The sequence below is a fragment of the Cygnus atratus genome, chromosome 1 (assembly GCF_013377495.2).
Source record: "Cygnus atratus isolate AKBS03 ecotype Queensland, Australia chromosome 1, CAtr_DNAZoo_HiC_assembly, whole genome shotgun sequence".
In the NCBI taxonomy this organism is placed as follows: domain Eukaryota; kingdom Metazoa; phylum Chordata; class Aves; order Anseriformes; family Anatidae; genus Cygnus; species Cygnus atratus.
The window spans coordinates 144,615,796-144,643,089 of record NC_066362.1 but is presented as its reverse complement, the minus strand read 5'-3'; the positions used below and the strand labels follow the sequence as shown (position 1 = coordinate 144,643,089).

The window sequence follows — 27,294 nt, the reverse complement described above, 5'->3', positions numbered from 1 at the left end:
CAAACTGAAGCGCAGGAGGTTCTGCCTCAATATGAGGGGGCACTTCTTTACTGTGAGGGTGACAGAGCACTGGAACAGGTTGCCCAGAGAGGCTGTGGGGTCTCCTTCTCTGGAGATATTCAAACCCTGCCTGGATGCCATCCTGCGCAACGTGCTCTAGGTGATCCTGCTCAGCAGAGGGGTTGGGCTGGGTGATTTTCAGAGGTCCTTCCAACCTCGGCCATTCTGTGATTCCTCTAGAAGCTTTGCTAGCATTGGTTTTGGATGGTACCTGCCACAGAATTCCAACAATCATTCGGAATGAAGCAGCACATAAATTTACCTTCGTATTACGCTAAATACTGTGTACGTCAAAGAAACTTTTGATATAGGTCATGTTGCAAGACAGCTCACTATTTTACCCTAGAACATCAGCCCCAGTCCACCCTAACACTGTGACCTCGAGTTCAGTTCAAAGTTAAAAATCACTTATTAGCAGGATTTATGCTTGAACAATCTGCCTCAATGTATAATCCCTGGCTATGTTTACTCTAGCTAAAACGGGAAGTCCCCTCGTGTTATTTAAAAAGTGGCACTTACTGCTGAAATAGACTGACTTGGAATAGTCACATTCCAGTCTTGCATTACAAAATCGGTCCTAGACGTATCCCGCGGAGTCACGCGACAATTCGATCTCAAAATGGGGAGCGTCTTAAAACATGCTCTGCCTGAGGTGGACTACTGCCAAGAGCCCTAATCAAAGATGTTGCTCTTAATTAGGGTTGCAGATGAAGATACCTGCTCTTGAGTAAACTGAAAGAATTTCAGCAACAGAGGAGAAGCACCGAAGAAGTACTCAATAAAGCAAAAAAAAAGAAAGAAGGGTGAAGCAGAAATTTCATTTAGTGGGAAATTCGGCAGCAGTAAGAGGTGATATTTATAGATGTGGGGTGGTTTGATGGAGAGTGAACAATTTTAATATGGTTTAGGCTACAAAACAGTCGAGACAAGTTCTGGTGGGGATAGAGGAGCAAAGGGGAGAGAACTACTTGGACGGCAGGCAGTTTAACCTCAACACCACAAGAGCTGGGAGAAAGGAAAATCCATGTATTGTGCTAACAATACATATGAATTCCTTCTCTCTTCCCTCCCTACTCCCCCAAACCCACAGCATTGCAGCACTACGTGATAAAATACCAGAAACGATACGGTTTCATCTGTGAGCAATTTTCCCCCATGAGTTTGTTATGAAATGCATACAGGATTAAAAGCACGACCAAGATGCCATCCTGCAGGAAAAGGCATAGCTTGATGCAGGGTATGCTCTCTAGAGAAAGGAGACTGTGATGCATTTTAATGGATGCATACATTTATTGAAAATTAAGCCTTGAAACTACTTTACACCCTCATTAGTATTCCTTACCAGCAGCAAACAAAAGTTGATTTTCTTCAAAATCCTGTGGGGTGCACTGATCAACACATACATTAAACTATCTTGCTTGTAGTCAGCAATACCATTTTCTCCTAGCTGATTCAGCTCATAATTCAAGCAGGAAAATAAGCTTCATTTGACCCTGAAGCGAGTTCAAAGCTGGCTGCAGGCTGTATTTCTCTGCAAAGGAGTAGAAATGCATCTAAAGCAGCACACAAGCATATGTTCTCTAAACCCAGAATCATCAAACCCATGTGGCAAGGTGGCTCACGGACTGACTTTGAACAGAATTCTAATGAATTCTTCCAATTTGGGAAAGAAGAATACTGGACGGCGCAGCACCCGTCTTCCGTGTCATAGACACATTATAGCTGTGCATTTCAGAGTCCCTCACCGATCCAAGCCTGTTGATACTTTCTTTACTTCTTCCCGGGAACCGATGAAGATAGTTATCTGAAGGAAAGTAAACCAGCTCCAACATAAACAAGAAAAGCAGGAAGCAACCTAATTAGTAAAGAAAAATTCTCGGATGACTCAAAGATGATGCCTGTCTGTTTTAATTTTATACAAAGGTCTGAAGGACTAGCTGTACTCCCGTAGTTTTTCAAGGTGTCTGCAAATGCAATCACTGGTGACAACAGCAAACCTTCGCTGGTCAAGATGGGATCATGTTTTCCTCTAACTCTTAAATTAGGATTCAGACTGCTAATCCACAAACAGGAATAGCCTTTATCTCAGCGCCTCCAACTAGACACGACACACGTGGCTTTGCCCTTCAGGAACTGTGACTAGCAAAACACGGAGACTCGAATTTTCAGAAGAGAGCACCATTTACGTTAACATGAGGAATGTCACTTCGTGCAAGAGAATTTTAAGCAGTTTAGTTTAAACAGTTTCAAGTCAGGCTGGTTTTAGGGCATTGGTTGCCCATCTGTGAGCAATGGGCTGCCCACACCACTTCCCAGCAACGCTCACGTGAGCAGTTAGAAAGCCAAGTCAGGTGCTGCCCACCGCATGGTGTGTGCTCTACTCGCATGGTGGACAAGGCTGGGGAGCCACCACCACGTCCCGGCACGCCCAACCCTAAGCAGAGACCTTCTGCTTTAACCATGCTTGACAAATGACTCCTTCCTCCTTACCTTCCTCTCCAGAAGGGCTTTCAAAGCTCTTCAATACCCACAGCTCAGTCGCCGCTCTCTTAATGACCCTTGAAGTGTTTATCTTAGAGATGTAGTATCTGCTTATTGTTTCCTTTCCTGCTTGCCCTCGCAAACAGCCCGTTTAACTCTGTTCCGCATGGTCAGAAGGCATCTCACAGAGCTCTCAAGAGAGTTGCACAGCGTTTACATTTAATTCATAAATTAATGCCGAGCAGCCCCGCCTCCGCACCAGGGCCACGAATGCTTCATTTATCAAATAAAACTTTGGCATTGCTAATGTCTTTGCAGACTCATGCATCGCTCTGGAAAACTGTACATAAACTGCATATGCAAGACAGTGGTGGCTGCTGCAGCTGTGGAGTTTTACCATGGGGGAGAAAGAACAAAAGGAGGAGCAGAGCTGGGGGAAAGCTCTCCAGAGCAGATGTTTCTGAGCTTTTTTAAACCTCGGAGACAAGACATAAGACAACACTTGAAGGAGCAGCTGGGGACACTGAATAAACGCAGACATTTAAATGTGACTAATTACACACCCAGGCTGGAATTCACAGAGGAAGATCGGGGAGCCAGGCTCCCAGCTCACGCTGACTTTCACCAGGAGCTCAGCGGCCCGCTCCTTTCGGCATTCTGGCAGTCAGATGTCATCGTGCTAAATACAGAACGCCGCTTCCAAATGTTTCCCCTGCTAGCATAACCCATGTGAAGCCTACAGATTTCTACAAAGTTATCTGCAGGAACCCCTCTCTTTATATTAAACAGTATATATGGATCCCTCCTTTTTATTAATTAGATAAAAATGTGTACATATCCACTGATCCTAGCGTTTGTTGCTCTGTGAGGTGACAGAACCGTGTCTCAATGAGCTCAGAGGTCTTAAAGCCTCTGGGGGACCACCCTTCTGTGTTAAAGCCAAGTGTGCTGCACAGAATCTGCTCTGAAGATGGTGGGGAAAGCTTTCCAGAAGATCCAGGGCTTCCTTCTGAGCACCTACTGTTGTGAAGCAGGAAGGCTATCTGTGTACACACTGTTCAAGACTTAGCTCAAACTCTTCGGCCTAGCATGGCTGCAGAAGGAGCACCTTTCCCTGATCCCTGCTGACCGTGCAGAGGGCCGGGAAGGCTGTAGCTGTAAATAGCATGGAGGAAGACAACTCGAGATCTTCTGAGAGTGAAGGACAGAGCATGGAGAACCAGACCCTACAGAGGAGGAGAACAGACCCTAAGGAATAAGACTTTTCCCTAGCACCCTGTGTACTCATGATGACTCACTTTATGGCACAGCCATAGTGTAAATAGTTACATGAAGGTACCAGGCTGCAAAGTCCACGTTTTCTTTTATCTGATAAGCACTTTGGCAAAGGGCTGTGCTTGCTAAGCTGTAGGCATCCTCTCTCTATACGACACGAACGTACATCATTTGGACTAGATGATCCCTGAAGGTCCCTTCCAGAACTATTCTATCAAAACTCTGCACCCCAAGTCCTGTAACAGGGACACGAGAGACTCCCAGAGACCCAGCTGACACTGTCCCGCTCACTCACTCGAACCACCAGGTTTTGCAGCAATTCCACAGAGGGAAACCACACGTAGCAAAGCGCTCCCAGATGAAGGATGCAAAAAGGGAGAGTTCTGGTTTTTACAGGGGATGACAGCAGGAGCCGCCTGGGGACACAAGTCGGAATGCGCTGCCTGCATCTGTATTGTCAGGCTAACTTGTAAATTCACTAATGCTTCTCATCATTAGCTCTTTTGCAGAGATTCAGTCTGGGAGATGGTGCTGTAGCAGCTGGCAGAGATCTAGGGCCTCTGAAGGGCTCTGATGAAGCACAGCAGCTTACTGGTTTAGGGCTAAATGGAAGTACTGAATGCTTCCTAGGGAGAAGCTATTAGGTAACAGTTGTTAAACTCTTTTTTTTTTTCCGCTTCCTCTGCAGAGGCTAAGGAAGATCACATACCTTTAGCATTTTAAATAATCTACTACTTAACGTTCAAGAGCTCAGCACTTTGCAATTTTAATTTGCCTTCCCATTCCGATGAGTTTTCCCATCCAGCTGACTGTTCCCAGTGCTCCACAGGGCTGCAGACTGGCTGAGCAAGGCTTCAGCTGCTGCTGAGGCTTTCTGGAATACAGAGGTGGTGGCAATGCCTGCAGGCACAGAGGGCACAGTACTGAAGACCTGAGCTGTGCACTGGCTGGTAAGAAACCCCATCTTTATTCATTTTCTGGACAGGCAAAAAAAAAAAAAAAAAAAAGCTTCCAATTAGTCCTAGTTTCCATTCAGCCCACATACGTGCTTTTAAACTGAAAGCTGCCCACTGGAAGTAGTTTCTGTTCTCCTTGCAGACCCAAATTGTTTAATTGGCTATATCTATGTGCCAATTTGCAGGATAGCATTCATCTTTCTGCAGCGAAGAGTCTCCAAATTAATTTAAGGGAAAAAAAAAGGAAATCAAGGGAGTCCACAGGATGACAATTTACAAGTTCTTGCTCATGCTTTTACAGTTTTGTCTTACTTGTTCACTGCAATAAACTCAGAAGCTGTCCACAAAAAAAAGAATCAGTTATTTTCACAAAGTTCAGTTGGTAGCTGCCCTCCTCTAATTCACCCAGCCTCTACTTTGCATTAATGAACTACCTGAAACAAAGGTTCTGCCTCACCCACCTGTGCCATTCTTCTCACTGGCAACTTCTGGCTTCACAGACATTCAGTCAAGCATTGCTTAATTACTGCTGTCTTTTCTTACATGCCTACACACTAGAGCCAAACTGCCTATGAACAAACCTGAATGAGATTTCAGATAGTGTAGAAAAATGTTACAGAGATGCAGTTTGCTGTGTACCTTCCTAAACAGAAGGTGCAGGATGAAGAAATTGCCAGACTACATTTAAATGTAGCGGGTTTTTTTCCTGTTATCATTCCCCATACCTTTTCTTTCTTCTTCCCTTTTGCTTTCTCACTTCTAAGACCCACTGCCATAAAAACCTGCACCAATGGAACTACATATTCTAGAAATATTTCTACTTCTGATTTCCCTTATCTACAGCTTCTGTATCTATCACAAATAGCTGTGGAAATTGGCCAGAGCCAAACACAGTGCTCAGGTAGGCTGCAGAAAGCAGAAGACAGCGGAAAAGTTGACTTCAGCAGACAAAAGATTGCTTGGGCTCTGATTTTCAGGTTGTTTCTAAGAGCCAAGAGCTAGCTTTAAATCAAGAAAAACTCTGAGCATTACAATTCAGCGCTTAAGACCTCAAAAATTGTCTACACATTTGAACTAACACATTGTATTTACCGAACAATACCTCCCACATCAAAGTTGCAGAATGCTTCACAAGCCAATCTAGGTATTTCCTTTGTATTGTACAGAGTGAAAGGAATAATCTTCAAATCAAGGCCACAGCAGCAAGAATATGAATAAAGATTTAAAACCTGTCTGGTCAAATGAATAGAAAGATAGAGAAAAACACTGCACACTGCCACAGTGTAAAGGTCGACATTACCTTATTGCTTTTCATGAAGCAAGAAGCTGTATGTGTAACATGTTAAGAAGGACCTTTTCTGACACCTATTTGTAGCATTTCAAGAATTTCACTGAAAAAAAAAGCACTGGGATTACAATGCCACCAGATCTTATTTGACTGAAGACAAAACCTTTAAAAGAAAGCTGGCTGTAGTATGGCGTACTCCCTCAGAACAAAACGAAGCGAGGCAAACACTTCTGAAGGTCCTTCAGTGCATCACCTAACTATTCAAAACAGACCGTGGGGAGAGTGGAAGGATGTTCCTGTTGAAGTGTTGGCAGAGAACCAGACATCACAGGCTTTTACCTCACAGTTGGAGTTCAGAAGATATAGGCAGAGGCCTTTGCTGCGGTATTATATCGCTAAGGAGTGCATTGCACACCTTCAGAAAGGCTAAAGCCTAATGATAAGCCCAATGTCCTGTATGTCCCATACACATATGTTCTCTCACACAGCAGACACAGAGCAGGGTAGAAAGACAATAAACCATCTTTTTCCACTTCGTATTTTCCCCTCTTCTGCAAAGCCTGAGGACCTATGGCTACAGAAATGACACTCCAACAAAAGATGCTGGCCTAGGACTTGGTAGTTGCAGGTTTGAACCTGGTTTCTCAGAACGCATTTGATCATCATCACTTGGTCATATGCAAATTGCACAATGGCAATTTGCCAAAAAAATGACAAAAAGTGTCCTTGGGTAGCAGTTAAGTGAAGGCTGGGCCCTTCAAGTGCTGCAGAGCCATTCTGACATAGCTTCTGACCTGAAGGAGGTACAGCTCTGTTCAAGTGGCTCTGTGCCCTGGTTAATAAATTCACTGGAGATCAGAGCCTACACAGCAACTTTCACCAGACCATGCCTGCCATTCACTATGCCTCACCACAGTTTTTTAAAATCATCAGACTGCCGGGAGAAATATTTCAAAGACACCTACTCACAGAGCTCTGGTGGGACTGGATGGCTAGAGGATATATGCACAGGCATGCAAAGATTGCATACTCCAGCACCTCCTCACCAACCTAGTGAGCCTCTAGCGAGCCTAGAAGGATGGAGATCAACCACGTGGCTCTCGTACACTTGTTAACAGGTCCCAGCTGTAAAGACTACCACAACAGCTTATTGACAAAGCTTCGGCAAAGGCAATAACGAAGCAATGTCACGTACCGGTCTGAAAACAGGGCTGGTCAGAACTTCACTAGGAGAGCATTTTTCTATTGAAACAATTGCCAAATTGTTTCATCTAAAAGTATTAGGAAGAAAATTATGTAGATTATAGGGAGAAAAGGAGAATGAAAAAACATCTCATCCTATAAATTTTTAAGGATACCACTGATTAAGGACAATTAGTAAATAAGTTCAGAGCATAAGAACATTTAATTTCCAGTCAATGTTTTGATCCCTCCAACTATTTTTAAATGAGGCACTGCACACTATATTTAACTGTTATGTTTCTCATCACTCTGCAGTTACACTTTAAATCCTACCGTGTTGCGAGTTTATGGCAGACGACACCAGTGTCTGTTATGACTTCACTCAGTCTCAGCTCAAGGTGGACCTTTCCCTGAAACAAACAAACAAAAAAAAAAAAACACATGAAAAATCGGTGTTATGCAAAGCCAGCCACCCCATTCCAGCTTAAAACAAAGCAAGTCAGTTAACACGAGCAATTACAGAAGGAGTTTAAAGACTAGTTAACAGTTGTACAGGTGAGCTATTTCACTTGCTAAAGAATCCAGATAAGTAGACATTTCACTCAGTTGCAGTGCATAATTACTCCCCCATTATCTTATCTCTCTCTGCGTGTTTTACTAGTTGACTGATATGGAGTTTCTGTGGTCTGGAACAAAAATGTTTTCTTGTCGCTTTATTTATATTTAGCATTTGAAACACCAAGCTAAGATATCCCACGCAACCACTGAAAAAGTATCACATCGGTGCGTTATAAAGAAATACCTCTATGCTTTGAAGTCTGGAAAACTGAACGGGCTAATAGCTATAAAGTTATGACGATAAACTTTGAGACCAGTATCAGTAAAACTACACTGGGCAACTAAAGAAAAATAAATGTCCAACATGTCACCAGCATTCATAGCATCTACTGTTATGCAGTCTTCAACTCCTCACCATCACATTGACTTTATTGTGACTTGGGTCAAAAATCTATGCTCAGATATGCCAGGAAAATAAAGGTGATCATGAATACAAACTGCATTACTCTCATTAACTCTATTATGTTCCAAAACACAAGCACTGGCAAAAACTCTTACAACATCTATAGTAAAATAAATTTTGTTATTGATGTATTCTAACATTTCAATGCTGCCACATAGTAATTTGTAAATCACGTTGGCCAAAATTGAGTCATTTACCTTCATAACTACCTCCTCTCCACCTTTTTTTTTTTTTTTTTTTACCAAAGGACCCTAAAACCCACCCCGCTAGTTAGTCAGAGCTCTAATGTGGGTGTCATTATTGACTCAGTTTGTCTCGACTCATGCAAAAGTCCTTTCATAATATCTTCCAGATTTGACCTTTCCTCTTTCTCCACATCACCAGAACTCTTGCCAAAGGATGTCCATCCCGCCTAACAGAAGGGAGTGAAGATCAAACCAAGTTGCTCTATGCCATTACGTTCAACTTCCTCCACACTTTTGTCTGGACAAAAGCTGGTGAAAGCAGTCCAAAGCAGAGCAGGGAGTGCAATAACAGCATGAATGCTCAGAAGTTGGGTTCAAGCTCATTCCCCGACACTCCTACACTTAGTAGTACAAACAAACTCTGAAGCCAGTGCCGGAATGCTTGTCATGAAGAAATCAATGAATGATAAAGTTTCTTACTGCGACAGCCATTCCCTCTCCCCTTCCTTGCAAACCCCCTCCTAGGGACCATTCTGACTGCACTTTCATCCTTCAAACCTCTGTCAGCCATTTGCACATTCAGTACTGAGTCCATAGCCTTTTTTTTTTCCGTCCAGGGGCTGGAACACGGGCCCTTCCAGTCCACTTGGCAGATGGCACTGGTGTTCATCCAGAAAACAAGAAAAAAGATTCCTCTGAGTTATATAAAATGAAATCCCATATTGAATTTGGCTCTGACTGCTGACTCTTCATGTCTGTTTCGCTGAGAAACGAATCCCCTCCTTTACCCCATCAGTGTACCCAAATCTCAACATCTGTCATTTCCTCCCAACCCTAAGCCTATCCTTATGGGCGAGGGAAGCATTTCCCTGCACAAATGCATAAAGCCACTTCTAGACCCACCTCTTTCAAACTCAGTCTTGCTCCAGTGACCATTGTACAGGCCGTAAGAGAGGCTAAGCACACCATCAGCTGAGAAATCAAGTTACAAAGGGCAGTTTTATGGCTTTATTTTACGGCGTTCCCCTTTAATTTCCATGTTCTCTCTTCCACATATTTTAATGTAGGAGCTAAACAATGGACCTCTGGAGAATAAATTTAGATCATCAACCTGTAAAACCACTGCTGCCATCCTTGTTGATATCCTACATATTTCCTTTATTAGAGAAATCAACACTGGTATGAGTTTTGAAGGAGTTAAGAAACATGAAATGAGATTTAGGAACTTTACAGAAAATATACCCTTCTAGAAAAACACCAAGAAGGTAAAGATGTTTTTAGAGAAATGCTTCCACTGATCTTAAACAAAGGCAAGACTGGTCTCTCTCAGGAAAGAAAGAATGCTTCAATACACTTAGGTGAGCCTGAATGTAAACTTAATTTACAGTGCCAGTTTGATAGATCTCACTCAAACTGAGTAATTAAGATGAAAGCTCCCTACTTTATAAATTAAGCTCCAAAAATGCTCTCAAGTCAGCAGTACCTCGCACATTTTCCCAGCTACATTAAGAACAAAATATAGTGCAGCCTCCTTTGGGCTGAAAGCCAATTCTTCTTGTAGCTCTCATTTTTCTCTTCTGAAGACTTAGCGAGCGGCCAGCTGCTCAGAAAGTGACTCAAAGCTTCAGACAGCAAAACAAAGGTCACGGGATCACTTGGACTGGCAGCCCCGCCGACTATTCCCAGAATACCTCATCACTTCCAGTTAAAAGCTCAGTTACACAAATACATTAAAATAAGGCTACAGCAGCATACTCGCAGGTTTAATTCACAGAAAATGTAACTCCTACGTAAACTGAACGCTTTTTCCCAAGTCAACTCTACCATTAGGCAGTACATATGGATTCATCTGAACAAATTTTCTCCTTGGAATCATGGAAGAGTTGGAAGGGACCCACACAGATCATCGAGTCCAGCTCCTGGCTCCACACAGGACCACCCAAAAATCAAACCCTGTGTCTGAGAGCATTCCTTCACAGTGTCATTCACTGGTTTATGATATACTGGGTAATGCACTTCTCAAAGAGAAGACAGAAAACTGTGCAATAAATCAGGATTATAAAATCAAGACCTCATCTAACCAACGGAGGGTCAACTGATCATCTATACTAGACTAAATGCACCAAAGAAGCAAGAAGCTGCTAAAATATTTACTTACAATTTAACAAAATTTAACAATTTAACAATTTACTTACAACACCAAAGACATTCATATGGAATCATTAGGGTTGGAAGAGCCCTGCAAGATCACCTGGTCCAACCATCCCCCTACCACCAATGTCACCCACTGAACCATGTCCCTAAGCACCAGGCCCAACCTCTCCTTGAACACCCCCAGGGACGGAGACTCCACCACCTCCCTGGGCAACCCGTCCCAGTGCCTGACTGCTCTTTCTGAGAAGAAATGGCTCCTCAGTTCCAACCTGAACCTCCCCAGGCGCAGCTTGAGGCCATTCCCTCCAGTCCTATCACTGGTTACCTGTGAGAAGAGGCTGACCCCCAGCTCCCCACTCCTTCCTTTCAGGTAGCTGTAGAGAGCAATGAGGTCTCCCCTGAGCCTCCTCTTCCCCAGACTACACAACTAAACAACAACAATATTTTAATTATTAAAAGAACTAGTGTGATATTACCTAGAGCCTCCAATTGTATTAGGCACCCACATTTGATGACAGCATTTACAAGCAGGAAATATCAGATAACGGGGCAGGATAAAAAGCACGGTGCCCCCATTTTCAGCTGAAACACTGTGGCTTGGTTCTGTTCAGAGAGAATCCCTGTTGTGGAGCCAGGGACTGAATCTGGGATGAGTCCCAGGCCTGTGTCCTAACCACAAAGTTTTACTTTCCCCTTTAGCACAGCAAGCAAACTCAGAGAAGCAGCTGGATGTTTGACAGTTTTGAAGCAGAATGCATTAATGACTAAAGCATTTACATAAAAATAAATCAGAATATTCCTAGAAGCAGAGATGTTCATTAGCGTACCCTTCACATTTGGAAGAGTAGGATTTTTTCAAGGAACAAGCTGCTGAAGGAGTGCCAACCCAATTGCTGAATAACACTTCCTTTTTCATACACACGGAGCAATATGTATGGGTGGGTTCATAGGTCAGATGTCCTTCCTAATTACATCCAAAACACCATCATGGGAACAGACAGGTTCTACTTTTCCATTCTTGATCAAAGAAGTCATCAGCAGATTCAATTTCATGTAGGCAAGGAGCAAGTACTCAAAAGGAAGTCAGTAACAAACAAAACTTTTAAAAGGCCTTATTAAGAAAAAAAATAACTGCTTGTTAAATATTGCCTTTACTAAAAAAAAAAATAATAGAATCATGTTCCAGTCTTGTTAAGATACTCGTAATACTAACAGGTATCAGGAAGAACTACTCCACACCGCTGTCTCAAAAATAAAAGGGAGGCTAATTGTAAGCATGCAAAGGAAAAAAGAAAAAAAATCACAATCAAAGTTCTGTTTTGATAGGTACAGGAAAAGTTTGTCTACACAATTTCATTTTCCTTGGAAACTATAAGCTACTGCAGACTGAAACACCAGAAGGCAGTTGTACAGCAAGCATACACACACTACTTACTTGTCTCACGTTTCCAGCAGTTGCAAATTTGTGGTTTCATTTAAACACAGCATGTGGAAGTAGGAAAGAAAACACACGACAGCAGATTATCCTGAGGTTATTGCTTTGACAGAGTTCTGCTGTGCTGGCATGAGCCACTTTGAGCATTTTTAACAAGTGGTGGACCTTACAGGCAGCGTTCCTCAAGTCACCAGGACACCCCTAGGAGACATTTCTTGGTGCGGTTACGTGCACACGTTTTGGGCTGGAACCTAACACACATCACGTGGCCCAGCGACTGAATGCCACTTCGGATGCGACATCTGATCTAACTCAAGGCAGATGTGATCCGATTTTTCAGGGAAAAAGTTAAAAAAAAAACCACTAACAAACACTAGGAACCCCTGGGCTGTATCCCAAGCTCTAGTAAATGCACAAAGAACTCTGAAACAACGTGAATTTAGTATTCAGCAGTAGGTGCTCTTTATTTCACTCTATTATTTCAGGCTAGCTTTTTAGAAGCAACAAACCAAACTGGGATAGACTGTCTTACCCCTCTGAGCACTGAACACCCTTACATTCGTGTGGGAAGGAGGAGGCCTTGCCACAAAGCAGGATCTGGTCAATTAGCAGTCTTTTTGATTATCACAAACATTATTATGAAACATTCGCCAGTGTTGACACACGCGTCAGTTCTCCGAAATAATTTTATCAGTAGGCACGTAGCCTTGAGAATCTTCTCACTCTATCAAAACAGAGATTTCATATCATTTCAAAACAACTGAAAGAGGGAAACCTAAAAGCCACTGTTCACAAAAAAAAAAGAGGGTAACACCCATTTATTTCCTGTATGTGGTGGAAAGCTGATACCAAACCTGGAAGCAGCTTCTTCTTTTTCAAATTTGCATGTAGCTGTGCTTACAGTGGGTTACACAAAATGTGTCAGTGACTCATCTTCATGCTAGAAGCATTTAAATACCTACAGGAACACAGCTAATGCAGTGTTGGACAGTGGGCATGCAGTGCTCTTAATTGTTTAACAGAGCAGATATTTCTGTCAGTCACCGGAGGGCTATCACCCTGTACAGTTGCTCCTGAAGACAATTTGTTCAACCTAGTTTATTTTCGAACCCGTGTATTTCAGAAAATAACAATGAACATCAGAGCCGTTCAAGTTCAGTACAGTTTGCTCTACACATATACAAATCAATGCTTTTTATAGAACAGGAAGCAGACAGATATGGGAAAGACCATGGCAACTTCCACAATATTATGAAGGGAGGGCAAAAGAAAACAACAGAGCAACCAATTTCTAGCTTCCTCTGGAGATCTGGGATAAACTTCTCTAACTGTCAAACAGGACTGAATTTAGGAGAGCTAATTCAAAAGCTTGTGGTGAAATCCTGGCTCTGCTGAAGTCGTGGCAAACCTCCCACCCTGGCAAGGGCAGGGTTTCATTCACGAAGCCTGACACGGGGAATACAGATCCTGCATTCAGTGGGAAGGTGCTGACAAAGGAGTAGAGTTTTTCTGAGCAGCACAGAACGCCTCGAATATATCCTTCTAGCTAAAATACAGAAAGCATTTCAGAGCCAGCAGTGACTTCCAGCAAGACAAAAGGATTGATTGTAGGGGCACTCTCTAAACATACCTGCAAGCAATGAGTTCCACTAACGCTGTAAGGTCCACCAACGGATGTATGGCTTCACACCCAAGAACAGGCACACTTCAACAATAATCAAAGGCCTGTGTAAGCAAAATGCTAACGGAGCAGAAGAAGAAGGAAGGGATTCTGGTGTCTGAAGAAAGCATTTCTTAACATTGGTAATTTTTTCACAAAGAACTTTGAGTACAGAAGGTTAAAATTGAGACAATCTGCTTCCTCGGTGCTGGTTATCTGCCCTTTACATGCAAGTTTGTATTTTTTGTTTAAGTTGATAGCTAAATAGGTATGTTTCAGACATATCAAAGCTCTTACGAGGAAGAAGGGGAAATGAGCAATTTTCAAGCTTTTATGTCAGGTTTTTTTTTGCTCCACTCCCCCAACAACGAATTTTACCTAAGACTGAGCTTTGGAAAAGCTCTCATGGTTCATACTGAGAACTCAGGTTAAATACTCTCAAAGTTAATACTGAGAACTCAGTTGCGAGCGAATGTGACCATTTTACATTTGTCATTGCTGTGGAGGAAGCAACTCAAAGGACACTTGAAAACAGGAACATTTGAAAGCAAGAGCCTGCACAGGAAAACACGTCAGAATATAACTGACTCTCCTTTTATTTCTCCCCCTGTTTGGCATACACAGACTACATGGTTTGGAATATGCTCGTGCGTTTTGATATTAATCAGAATGTTTCTGGATCTTTAACCACTCGCTGATTACATGTACACAAAAGGTATTTGGGTTGCAAAGCTCGAATTCCACCAAACAAAGTTAACTGTGGAGGGCTGAAGTTGCTGTGGAAAAAAAAATAAACAAACAAACCTGCTCAAAAGCAGAAAAGGCCTTTTGAAGGCTGGATGTGCACTTGGGCTTAGGCTCCACTGAGAACATATGGACATAGGGAGCACCTGTCATCTACTGCCCCAGGCAAACACCTGAATCAGTTATTGTCAAATAAAGCCCTGCATGTGAAGGAAAGGCAGTCATTCGAGAGAGATGTACACACGGCAGCATGGCAAGTTTTGCTTCCAGTTCTCAAAAAGCAGGAAAATGAGGAAACAGCAAATCCTGAAAGACACACGACTAGTGGAAAAGAGACACATCCCATGGAAAGCATGCAAGATCACGCTCTTACTGAGCTTAAACAGCTGAGCAAGTTCTGTCTTCTGTTGCAAATCCCTCTGCCCTTAATTTTTGCATTGAGATAGATTATGAACATTTTCAGTAATGGTTCAATGGCTTTACTTTCCACAGAAACGCTTGAGCATTTGTGCTGTCAGAGACTGCGTATTTAGTCCTGGGCATGGTAGCATCCCAGTGAGGAGCCGGCAGGCTCCAGCACAAGATGGGAACTTAAAACTCCTGTAACTAAATGCACACAAACCCACCTGGTTACAGCTTCATTCTTTCAGAACAAGTTTTCCAGTGTGGAAAAGTAAGCCATGAATTATGCATTTAACAGCTCCTGTCGAGTTTCATTCCACACTCTGTATAATAAATCTTCCAGACAGCATTTAATATGTTTTAGTATATTTAAAAAAATGAATGTTCAGAAATCATATAATTTCACATTCATATGCCAAACAAATGTCATTTTGCTGAACTTTAATAGTTCATGCTCCACAGAGCAGCTTGAACTTAAACCACTTGCAGTAAAACAGTCTGATCACCCAGGTTATACCTAAATTGCATGTGGAATATGCACTGACAGGACCGTAGCAGAAGATGCAATACAGGTTTATAAAACTATCCAGAGCAAAAACAGCCAGTGAGCTGCAGGGGCACTGATTTACTAAGAGAATAAAATCCTCGTGACCCCAAGGGGTGACTACTGTCCACTGCTGAACTACACACCGCTGTGTTCTGGTGGCTGTTGTTACACACCTACCCAAATGAAGGGAAATTCAGGTGCCTCCGATCACGCTGATCTCAACGAGCTAGTTTGCTAGAACAGATGGTGAACGTTGAACCAGAGGCTGAACCAAAGCCACAAAGGACGTGTGAGTAGGTAATGCTCAATCTGCACCTGTGGACTGGGGAGCTGGACAACATCTCTACCACTCGGTGCGGGACTGTGCACCACGTTGAACAGGGGCAGGGGCGAGATGCCAGGCTTCTTGGCCACTCTTTGCCTAGAAGGACAATGCCCTCTTTTTCCTTCAAGATAAGAAGTCATGCAGGACTTGGTTATGTCTTGCTGTCAAGCAACAAATGGATGTGGCATTAAGGCATCCAACAACAAAACTGTGCAAGTTGTTGATTCACGTAGTCCTGCTGTCAGTAATATTTTCATCTACAATAAGGTTTATCAAGTCACAGCCTCAGCTCGCACTCCTGACAATACAAAACATCTTTACAAGTTAGTAAGAATTAGCAGTGTTGGAAAGCCGTAAGACTGAATGCAAAGCCTCAAGCTAAGCATCTCAGTAACTATGTCCAATGGTGTTTCACATTACCACATAATTTTGATTACAGCATCGGAATAATTAGTTGTAGCTTCTGAATAAAATTTGAGAAAATAGCACAAAAATATAAATAAATGCACTCAACTTCTATTAACACTAATTTTTACTGTTCTGCATTTGTAAAAAAAAGAGAGTAATCTTCACATACTAGCCCCTCTATATATATGAAAAAAAAAACCAGTATTTCCATCTGAAAAATTTGTACCATTTCTGAACCTCCTAAGTGAGGTCCAAACCATGTCAGTACCGAAATTTTAATTACACACATTAAACTGCAGACAGCCAGCTAAAAATACCAGTTCTTACATCAGAAATGCTATTTTCCATAATTTCAAGTCAATCCTTCTGTTCTCAAAAATACGGCCAAATGTATCCCAGAACTGGGCATCTGGGAACCAAGGCACCCAAGATCATTAATGTTTCATTAATATTTCCATAATCCACTGATTGTAAGCTGATTCGCAATTTCCGACTGGGCTGGTTGGTCTTGCTTAAAACCTGGACATTTTCAGGCTTTGCATATGGTAAAGAACAGTTCTCTATGGGCTTAACACTGTCGCTCAGTTTCTTTCATATCACGGCCTAATGATTAGAAAGAATCAGAAGCCAATCTGGTTTGTCTGTTCTTTGTTTGCTTGTTTTTGTTTGTCCGTTTATTTATTAATTACCCACTCTGACCTCAAGCAAGTCACGTTCTTTTTGATACTTATTTCTCATTCTGTTCAAAGTATTGAGTTGACAGTAGGGACAGTCGCTTGCCTCAGTGCAGTGCTGTGATGCATAACTGAATAGCCACAAAGTGCTCTATGACATGGAAAACAGTATTTATGACATGGAAAATAGCATTAAGGCCACTGACTAGCAAAAACAGAAGTAAGATGCAGGCATTCCCTGGCACATGGCTCAATGCTTAATCCACTAGATATGTGGCCAATTAGGATAATTGCTAGAATGATAGACGGATAGCTGGCACAAGAAATTTGTTTTTTGGTTACTAGTATTTGCACGATTCATTGCAAATGTTAAACTCTTAAAATGTCTCAAATAATTTCCTTAAATTTGGAGAAAAACTGAGTAACAATCCATACTTACTACAAATATTCTTTTTGCTCTTACGAATGAAAAAGTAAATGTTTAGAAAAACAAGATACAACTGAGATACCACAAGTATAAAAGACAAACAAAAATACACTTTCATTCGTCTATCTTCCCATGTATAAGAATTCCCACAAAATATTTACCAATCTGCTCGCACTATTATGGGAAACATAAAGCCCTTGTACAGACTACTTAACATAAAGACTGTGGAACATTTAAGTAAATGGATAAAATCAGAGGGCTATTCGTATTTATACTAGTTGTAATAAATGTTTATCATGTAGCCCAGAAGGAGCTTTTAACGTTGTGCTCTTGTAAAGATACAAACAGTGGAAGTGATGAACTGTGGAAGTGATGAACTGTGCAATTACAAACAGAGAACATGCTTTTCGAGCAAACATCGTGCTCGTCATCTCTCCAAAAAGGTAGAACTGTTTGCAAACCTTTCAGTTCACAGCCTAAATTACCAATGCTGTCCTAGAAAGTACCCTGGGTCTAAAAAGCTTCCACAAGCTCACTCTGTGTAAATATTATACCAAAATAAACTATGCAGAAGCTTATCCAAATATTGACCTTCTTCAACTGATAAATTATAAAGGGAAAGTTTTCATATCCTGCAGGAAATAAACACTACATCTACTGTTTTAAAGTCACTGTCATAAGAGGCTTTGGGATAAGAGGAAAGGGAGACAAGGGTAAACAGAACAGACTTCAGTGTTAAAAGGCTATTAAAAGCCTTTCAATCACCACTGGCATCAAAATGTGGCATTAAAGAGGATCAATGTTTTACAAGAGAATGTTACAGACTGAACAGGCTGTCAGGAAGCCTTCTTTGGATCACATGCACAACAGTATGTTATTTCTCACTCCAAATAAATGAAAAAACTAGTCTTGAATATATTTTCACAAATGCTTCACTATACGTAACCGCACTACATATTGGAATGGATGTGCAATGCATGTGTCATTTTCTGACCTAGTACGGACAGACTTGCTTGCAGACTGAAAAGCCAGCACATTATTTCTAACCCTACCTCAGTTACCTAAGCAGCATTTCCCCCTGCATTTATTGGAGATTGTTGAACAGGTCAGACAGTATCCAAGCTCCTAAGCAAATACTGTGTTTCAAAAGCGTTGTGGGTTTTTGTGTGTGTGTTTTGTTGTTTTTTTTTTTAATAGAAAATAAAACAGTTAAGTATCTGATTTGTATTCACTTGATATCCAGCTACGTCATTTTAATTTCTTGTTTTGTTATAATGACTGTTTTCACAAGACCTGACACTGTAATAGAAATTAGAGCCTGCTTCAAAAGAGGCTAAGTAGAAAAAAAAAGGAGTCACACTGTGTACCAAAATCTGCAAAGTACCAAACCCTACATTGAGCTAAAGTGATACTATCATTAGCATTCCCATGGTTTGGAGCAGGGCCTAGAAATCTGGCAAGTTTTTTGTTGTTCTGTTGCGGTTTTTTTGTCTGAGATGTACTTGCTGCCATTCCTGTGACAACCTGCCTACATAATTAAAGACAGTACTGCACAGATACTATTTTCAAGGTGGTTCAGCTCCATGTGGAATCAACAGTTATTTATAGTTTTGAAGTTATTTGATACCTAGCAGACAACCACACCCCTCTTTGTATCAGTGACTCTGGTAGTTCACATAGTTTTAATTATTTCTGCAGGCAGAATCCCAGCCTTTGTTGACTTAAGCACACTCGTAATTCACCCTACACACAAATACCCTCAGAAATTGCAAATACCAATGAAACCTAAACCACACTAATGAGCAATACTTCCCTTCGGCAGGGACACAACACACCTCGAGCCATGGAACCCACGAAGCTACCATGGCACTGTTACAAATGCTCCTTTGCCAAGGTAATCTCACCTGTACTTCTGAATCAGCATCAACATGCTGGAGTTGAAACCAGGTGTCTCTGTTATGATACTTCTGCAGATCTTCCTTCTGTATAGCTACCTTTCCTGGAAACAAAACAAATCAGAAGCACAGTTTAAGACATGCTATAGCTCCCCAAAAATACATTTCAATCAAAAACAGGTTTTAAAACAATGATTAAAGGACTATCCTATTCAAGAAAGGCTTCAGATAAAGGAAAGATTTCTTCAGGGCATACTTTTTTTTTTTTTTAAACACAATACTTAATTCTTTCAGATGAACAGTTTTTTCCACTTCATATTGTGAAAGACTGAAATTCCTAACATCATACTCACTTAACAGACTGAAGCACTGAGCACTGTGTGGATGAGTTTGCAAGTATGCTTATAGTAAAAATACCACTATTACTTTTTTTGATATAACATTACAGTTAAACTTGTGGTGGGAAAAGTTTGAAAACTGTTTGTTTCAGATGTTTGAGGTAGATGCCTGTAACAATCCCAGAAGAAACTTCCGAGCATGGGGTTATTGTAAACAACATTTCAGGATGAGGCTCTTTATTATATTTTTGTAGAAGTGCAGCAACTAGAGATCAAGTCACAGCTGATTCCCAGACCTGCATTTTGAGGTCCGGTCACTTCGCCACTCTAAGTGGTAGGAGATCTACTGACTGAGCTCACTCAAAGCCTCGCAGAGCTCGTATCCCACAGCCCAGAACCATCCGAGTGATACCACTCACGTACCACCTCTGTTCAGACAGAAAACACAGCAGAGCTTTTCCCCTGACCTTTTTCAAACCCCCTTACCTCTACCCAATTAGCTTTTTTGGTAGTTATAGCAACAGCAGCCAGTTTTATGCCATGAACTAATGTATATGCATGCTACGGGCTAACTTGTACATAAAGCTAAAACTTTCATCTTGCCAGCCTCTCAGGCATTACGTAAAGCACTCTCCGAGAGGTAACGAAACTTTTTCCAAGCTTCTTTCTTTGTATATACAAAGCAGAGCATGGCATGCCTGAGGATCACGTGCTCCTCCGAAAGCAGCTTTGGGCTGGGTGGTTCCCCAGGCACCGAGGAAAGCAGCATGTTCAAAATGAAAGAATCCAGGACAGCCAGAGATGTTTGTGAGGCTCGAGAAAGCCACTTTTCAGCAGCGTGGTTTGGTAGCAGACCTCTCTGCTTGAGAGAGTTGCTCACATACGGTTCACAACCACTGCATCGCTACAGAAACACGGACTTTCTTTAACCAAATCCTGCTGGACAAAATATGACTGACACAGTCTTAGTAGAACATGGGTTTTGAAGGCTCCCCAAATCCATGCAGTTTGGCCAGGGATCATAACACATCACCTCAGCAAATGTTACTAGAACACGTTTACATCATCCACATGATGAACTACGAAAATCACAAACACAAAGCATTCTCCCTTCTGAAATCGAGACCTTCTAGGAGTCCCAACTGTAAGTTTAGCATTACACAACTCTGTCCCCTGAAATTTTGGCCTTTGCCTTTAGCTGTGCTTGGAGGGCTCCCCCAGCCCTCCTGCCTGCTGGGCTGCTCCCATGCTCTCTGTGGTAGCTGCTGCTGCATTGCGTTCTCCTCTCACCCTCAGGCTGCTTCTAGTGACACTTTCCAGACTTGCAGGCCCGGTTTCTGAACAGCTCTGCCATCCTTCCACAGCTGCCCTCTGCAGCATCTGCCAGGATTTCTGCTCTGGCTTCTGCAGAGCTTCTGAGCCACCGCTGCCAAGTCTTGCTCCCTCTGCCCTCGGCGCTCTCCTCCCCCTTCTTGTCCTTTGGAGATTACCAGATCCATCTCCTTGCAAGCATTAAACTAGAGATTAACACAGAGCAGATTCATTGCCAGGCTCTTCACTGGATGTGCAGAGCTAGTGATTGAAACTTCTTAGAAAAAGAGTAACTAAATTACACAAACCTACAATGTAATATGGCAGAAAGGGTAAATAAACCATAAGACATTTTAACTGTGCTGAACAGAAGAGGTGAAGTTACTCTGCTAAGAACCTCCGTACTGATGGCTGGGTATTTTCACAGCTATTGCTTTTATTCTCCAACCACAGCAGTATGTGGGCAGTTTCTCTGTTGTTTGTTGTTGTTGTTGTTGTTTTCCTGTTGTAGGTTCTCTAAAACATTTTTCAGAGGGCTATGCTTAAATCCATGACCTTCCAATAATTGCTGTGGACCTTATCTGAAATTGTTTACTTTCACTGCTTGCTGTACCCTTCAGTCTCTCGCAGAAATCCTCCACCCGACCGCAAGGTAACGCACACCACAGACTGTGCCACCTGCATCTTTCCATCACTTTTATTCAGTCACCTCTCTTGCAGGCACATTCCTTGTGGTAAGCCGAAGGACAATTTCAGCGACATCAGCACCTTTACACAGCAGAAAAGGTGTTACCAGTGACCCCTCTTTCAGCAGGGGGTCCCACTGCTCTCTAAACCCAGGACTGCAAAACCAACCCAGCCGGGTCTGACTGTATGATCAGGAGGTAACCGCAGCTTTGGAGACAGCAACACACGCCTCTAGCTCCAAGAGGGTTAACCTGGTGGCACAACTGTTTTGATTAGGAAACTGTTTGAACAGCACTGTTTGCTCTGCACACAAGCAATTCTTATTAATGAGTGAAACTTATTGACCGGGCTGGCTGGGATCCAGGGTTTTTCGCTGTAGACCAAGCGATCCGCAGAGAAGAAAAATCCAGTGGGATAAAGTGCACGTGTGTGTGTTGGCGGGGGTAAAGAAATGGCCAACGCTTTGGCTAGTCTAAACACGTGTAAGAGCATATTACTGATAGGGCAGACTGTTTTATCTGTCCTGTTAAATGATTGTCTACATAAGGTAGCAGCCTGCAGGATTTGTAACTCTCGGCCTGCAGAGGCCACGTCCATACGCTCAGCCACTCCAGGCTCTGGCATCACTGAATGCCACCGGGCCCTGCCCTCTTCACCACAGCCACTCAGCCTCAGACAACTTCAAGACTTGGAAGAATTAGGTTAACTCTAGGCCAAAAAGCACAAGCTGTCGGCACCTGTCATTTGAACCGATACCGCCCGGTAAAGGCCCACAGCTCTCCTTGAAGATAAACCTGACGCCAGAGGTCGGCAAGGTTTACCGCCTCTCATCTAGAGGACTTTTCCTCTCAGAGGCTCTTCGGCTCGCTCCCCAGCTCGACCCCATAGCACAGTGCTCCTTCGCAAAACTTGGGCTGCTGCCAGGCGGCAGTGCTAGACTCCAGAGCTCATCTCTGAGGCAAGCAGCCACTAATGCCGGTTTCCTCAGAGCCACCCAGGGCTGCGGAAAGCCCGGCTCTGTTACTTAAAGCTTTTAGACAGCGTCTGGGAGCAGGCAGGAAACAGAAGAGCATGCTGAGTGATATACGGTGTTACTTCAAAACGTAGTTAAGTTGCGTGATTTTTAAAGCAAGTAATCTGCTCAGCAATAATACCAGCAAAGATTAGGTAAAAGCATTCTTCTCATCTGAACTAATCCATTTTCCAGGTCTGACACTCATCGAGTCCTCAGGCTGGGGCAATGTGAGGCAATCCACACACACACTTCCACACTTCTGTCACCCACTTGGCAGTGTTTTCCCTATATCCCCCAAATTCACACTGAACAGACCTGCAGTGGCATATTTAAATCCTACACCCTGTGTTCAAAGCAAACGTGAATGCCAAACCCAACCCCCTCTCTCCTTCAGAAGAAACCAAACCACCAGCAAGCTGTTCTGCCAAACACAGGGCCAGGGCACGGGTGAATGAAGTTACTACAAAAGGGCCCTTTATGGTCCCAAGGGTGCAAAGCCTCCTGCTTTCCCCACCTGTACACCTCTGTCCCTGTGCCCCGAAACCGTTGAGGAAATGGAGTCAACTTTAAGAACACCAAAAAATGTAAATAAACATTCTGGAGGAGGAGAAGGGAGGAGCAAGTAAGTTTCTGGGGTCATGCGTGGGTGTTGTTTTCATTTTTAACACACAGATCACTTCAACTGACCTGTCTGACAGCTTCCCCGCTCAGTCACGTTGACACAGCGGGAAGGCAGGGGACGGCAGGAGGTCAGTAATTTGGGCACGCAGGCAGAAATATGCAGCAGAGACAGGTGCCGATTTCTGGCCTCACCACTTGAGAAGGTGTCGTGAGAATGCTGCATGCTTTATGCCTGTCCCTTCCCTCGATGGACTTTCAAATGCTCCTCCCAGGTGAACCAATGCAGGCCAGTAGCTTGTCCTGGGACACATATTAGCTTAATTCAGGGCTTAACATTTCCATACAAAGACTAGCACGGAGTTATAACTTGCCTCTGGCACTCTCCATCCAGTCACAGCTACCTCCTCTCTGGGCTACCTGCTGGCAATGAAAGGACTAGGCACCAACTTGAGGATTATACCTCACCTTTTAATACTTGTTTGCTGGTTTGTAGAGTGTTTGCTTCACAGCTGAGGGATCTGAAAATTTATGTCAGCTCCTAGACTAATAAAAGATACATTCCTTTGCAGAAAAAGAAGTCAGACAGCACTAAGACTGGAGTTTGTCATTTTAAAAGGGCACAAGGCTCTACTTGAAAAACCACCTGACATTTATTTCACAGAACCCTGTAAAGATAGCATTTCAGGAGCTCCAGAATCTTATCTTTAATTTATCTTGGGACACTTAAACGTTGAAAACCATGAAACTTTGGAAACAACTGCCAAGTGAGCTGAAGCAATAAAATGCAATAGTTTTTAATACACCATCCTCCATTAACACTAGCTGCAGTATTGTTATCACATATACGATCTCTAGCAAAGGGTTAGGTCCGAGTCACATGTTACAAGGTCCCAAATGCCTAATTAATTCAGTCATCTCTCAGGTCCAAGCAGAGATTACTTTGCCTCCTATGTGCTGCAATATCAGGCAGTAAGAGGTCATGGAAGCCAGATCAGAAGTTGCATTGTGCTAGCATAGTAAGTGCACAGACCCAGCATATCACTGAATTCATTTAAAATAACTGGTATGAAGGTGCACAAGGAGAATCACTTTCAGTAGCTGGGAAGACTAAGGACAAATAAGAATTGATTTCAATCAACATTTTAGCCTGTGAAAGGCTTACAAGACTTCCATCACCTTGAAATCTCCAACCAAGTACTACTATTCCACTACGGACTGCGGAATTTTGTCACTGTGCATGTGAAATATTATTTGTCACCAAATAAAACAACAGAAACTTTCTAAGACAAAAAGGGGCACATGCCTGCCTTGTTCAAGAACAGCACAAATCTGCTTAGCCCTCCCACAACATGGAAAAAGACTGAAAAAAAAAATAACTACCTAGTTGAGGATCAGAAAGGTAACGATGGGAATTAGGGGCATGAGAAGGTCTCAGAGGCTCAAAAGCAGCAAAATGGCTCCTTCCTAGCTTGGGTGCAGTGCCCCATGAAGCACAAGCACTACCAGACCATCTGCTGCCATTGTACGAATTAGTGGTGACAATGGCAGAACACTTCCAACACAGCAGCGGTGCATCCTACATACAGGACTGAGGTGTACTATATTCATAACCCCAGTTTCATCTGTTTTTGAATAACTCGTGCAAATGGAAGAATACATCACTTCCACCACCCATTTTCCCCTCCTTGGGATTTATCTTGAACAGTAAGGCAAAGAAAAGTAGGCTTGTGATTAAAACTTAGCTTCCAACCTTAAGCAACAAGGTAATACATTGCATAGATTATGACTACCCTCTAACATTAGTTTTGCTGGCCACAATCCTAAAGATCTCTCCTGGCTTATATCACAATTTCTCCTCTCCCTCCCCATTAAAAATGAAGACCTACATAACCACAGCTTTGCTATCAGCTCTCTGCCAGCTGCTATCTGGCCCTTTAAATGTACCTACGTTTGAGAAAAGAGGTATAGCTAGCCCATGGCTCATCCCAGTGGGACAGCAGTCACTGTCGTCTGCCTTAGCACAGGCACTCAAACCCCTGAGCACGCTGCCTGCACTGGACAACCATTTCCTCCATCATCAGACCCTTCCAGGTACTGCAACCGGCAGCCACTGCTATTGCATTAACTTCACAGGCCCTGTCTGTACTTAGCTCAAGCAAGACATAAACCCAACAGACACTGTTTAATAGCTTCTGGTCTGGAGATGAGTCAAGTACTGAAGAAAACACAGCAAGCCCAGCTCAAACTATAGCAGCCAGAAGTAAGCTTGTGATGGGAGGATAAATCTGATTATATCCCAAATACAGACACTATTAACACTGTCATTTGATAAGGATGGAGGCTGTGTAAAAGAACAGTCAAGGTTCTAGCACATTATGCTCAGTAATTTTGTTTATAATATGAGTACTTGTAGCAGGAAAAAGGAAAATATGTATTTTTTGAAAGCTCGACTTTGTTTTCCTGCTTTTGTCATCATCCATTATGTTAAAACATATTGTGAGTGCAGCCCAACAAATTATTCTGTGCAGAAAGTATTTATTTTAGGCTCTCTATGGAACCGTAGAGAATCTTCTCTTTATAATTCTAGTTTATAGCTTCTCGAGACTTGTCATTGTGGGACACGGTCATCTGTTTCCTTTATTTCATTAGTAGCTATATTTATACCATACTGAGTAGATATCTTTTCCATGTCATCCAACAGTATGGCATGGAAACAGTAAACCAAGTTTTGACTTCTGCCTAAGCCATAGTTAGGGGTGAAAGAATTAGAGGAACACAGTTTTTTATTACAGTATTGATCTCTGTTTTGTGTTGTATTTGAAGATCTTTCCTCTACTTACCTAGCAAGAAGCATAGTTTAGCAGAGAAACCTTTTTCACTTTTCCTTTAAATCGAATAAAATAATCAAATGGTGATGTTTCATCCATATTTGGCAACAATTACCTAATAACAATAGATGCTTTGTTTGGGCCTTGGGTAATAAATGATGGCAACTCAACGAATACACTTCCTCAGCTTTGGTAGCACTCATTAACAAAGGTACAGTCACCTCAAACAATTTTCAATTCCAGGCTGTTTTCATTCTGTAAGAATGTCTGTGAGCTACGATTTGGTTTCATCTAATTTAGTCCAGAGCAGCTAAGTTTAATTACCTCTGCAGGCAAATTTGTTCTATTGCCTTATTTGCTTCAGCTCATCTAGCATTAAGCAGGAAAACAGTTATAACCTGACAGGACACAGTGGCCTCAAGAGTTTCAATTTGTTGTACAGCACACCTAATAACCCCTATAAAGATGACTTAGAGCAGTGAGTTATAGGAAATGTAATTAACAAAATGACTTATTAGTTTGCCCCTCACTGGCCGTCTGCCCCTTCACTGAAGAGCTCAGGCATGTGGCACCCGTGTCTTTTTCAGTGCCATTCCCCCCCCACCAGGACTGCAAACCCCTCTGTCAGGAGTAACCCACACTTACGAAGTGCGATGGGCACGTGATTTGGGATTTAAGTTGAGGATAAATAATTGTATACTTATCACCTGAAGGCCAGATGATATTAACTATGTTTTCAATGCAGCGTTAAACAACTTGGTGTGGCACATTTCCTGTTTTTAACTGATCTACATACTCAAGGTCACGGTCTCGCGCCTCTGAAGTGTTCATTACACACCTAGGAGAATAGCAGCTGAGGGCATATCGTGGAGATGGTTTTCTTCGGTAAATCTAGCTCAATCATTAAAGGGTAAGAAAAGCCTTCTGTCCCAATGCATTGGAACAGCTTGCCACATTTTAGTCTCATTTAACACCTCTAAAAAGCCCCAAACTAAATATTAAAATATAATTGTTACAGAACACATTTTTACATTTGCTGTATTTAACAGCATTACTGTCCTAATATTCCTTCTGCTGCTTCCACATGGTGATATCTTGTCTTCCCCGTCATTGGTGAAGACACCAATCGCCAGTTTTTCAAGCTAATGCCATCTCGTCAATGTTTTTTTCCTTGTAACGACTTGATGGAAATAGCTATGCCATTTATTATACAGACACATGTTCAATTAAATTGGCCTACAATTCCTACTTGATAATTTGGAAGTAGAAAGAATATGTAAATTTAAATGGGATTTCCATTACTTTCAGGAGTACATTTCCTACTCAAAGCATCTCCACACACTATATAAATCACTATATTAAACTCCAGGCAGTA

The 27,294-nt window shown here is 42.4% G+C and overlaps 1 protein-coding gene across 6 annotated transcripts in view; it reads right to left on the bottom strand.

Annotated features, from left to right (window-relative positions):
* The window catches only part of RASA3 (RAS p21 protein activator 3), a 123,040-nt gene that overhangs the window by 45,012 nt on the left and 50,734 nt on the right, over positions 1-27,294 (bottom strand). For 5 of the 6 annotated variants that reach the window (XM_035565576.1, XM_050708340.1, XM_050708341.1 and 2 more), the window contains 2 exons: positions 19,129-19,223; positions 7,576-7,652 (listed from right to left, as the gene is read on the bottom strand). In XM_035565576.1, coding sequence (XP_035421469.1) covers positions 7,576-7,652; positions 19,129-19,223 — 172 coding nt within the window. Of the gene's footprint in view, positions 1-7,575; positions 7,653-19,128; positions 19,224-23,157; positions 23,392-27,294 lie in introns of those variants that run through there. The other variant, XM_050708342.1, reaches the window with a different exon arrangement.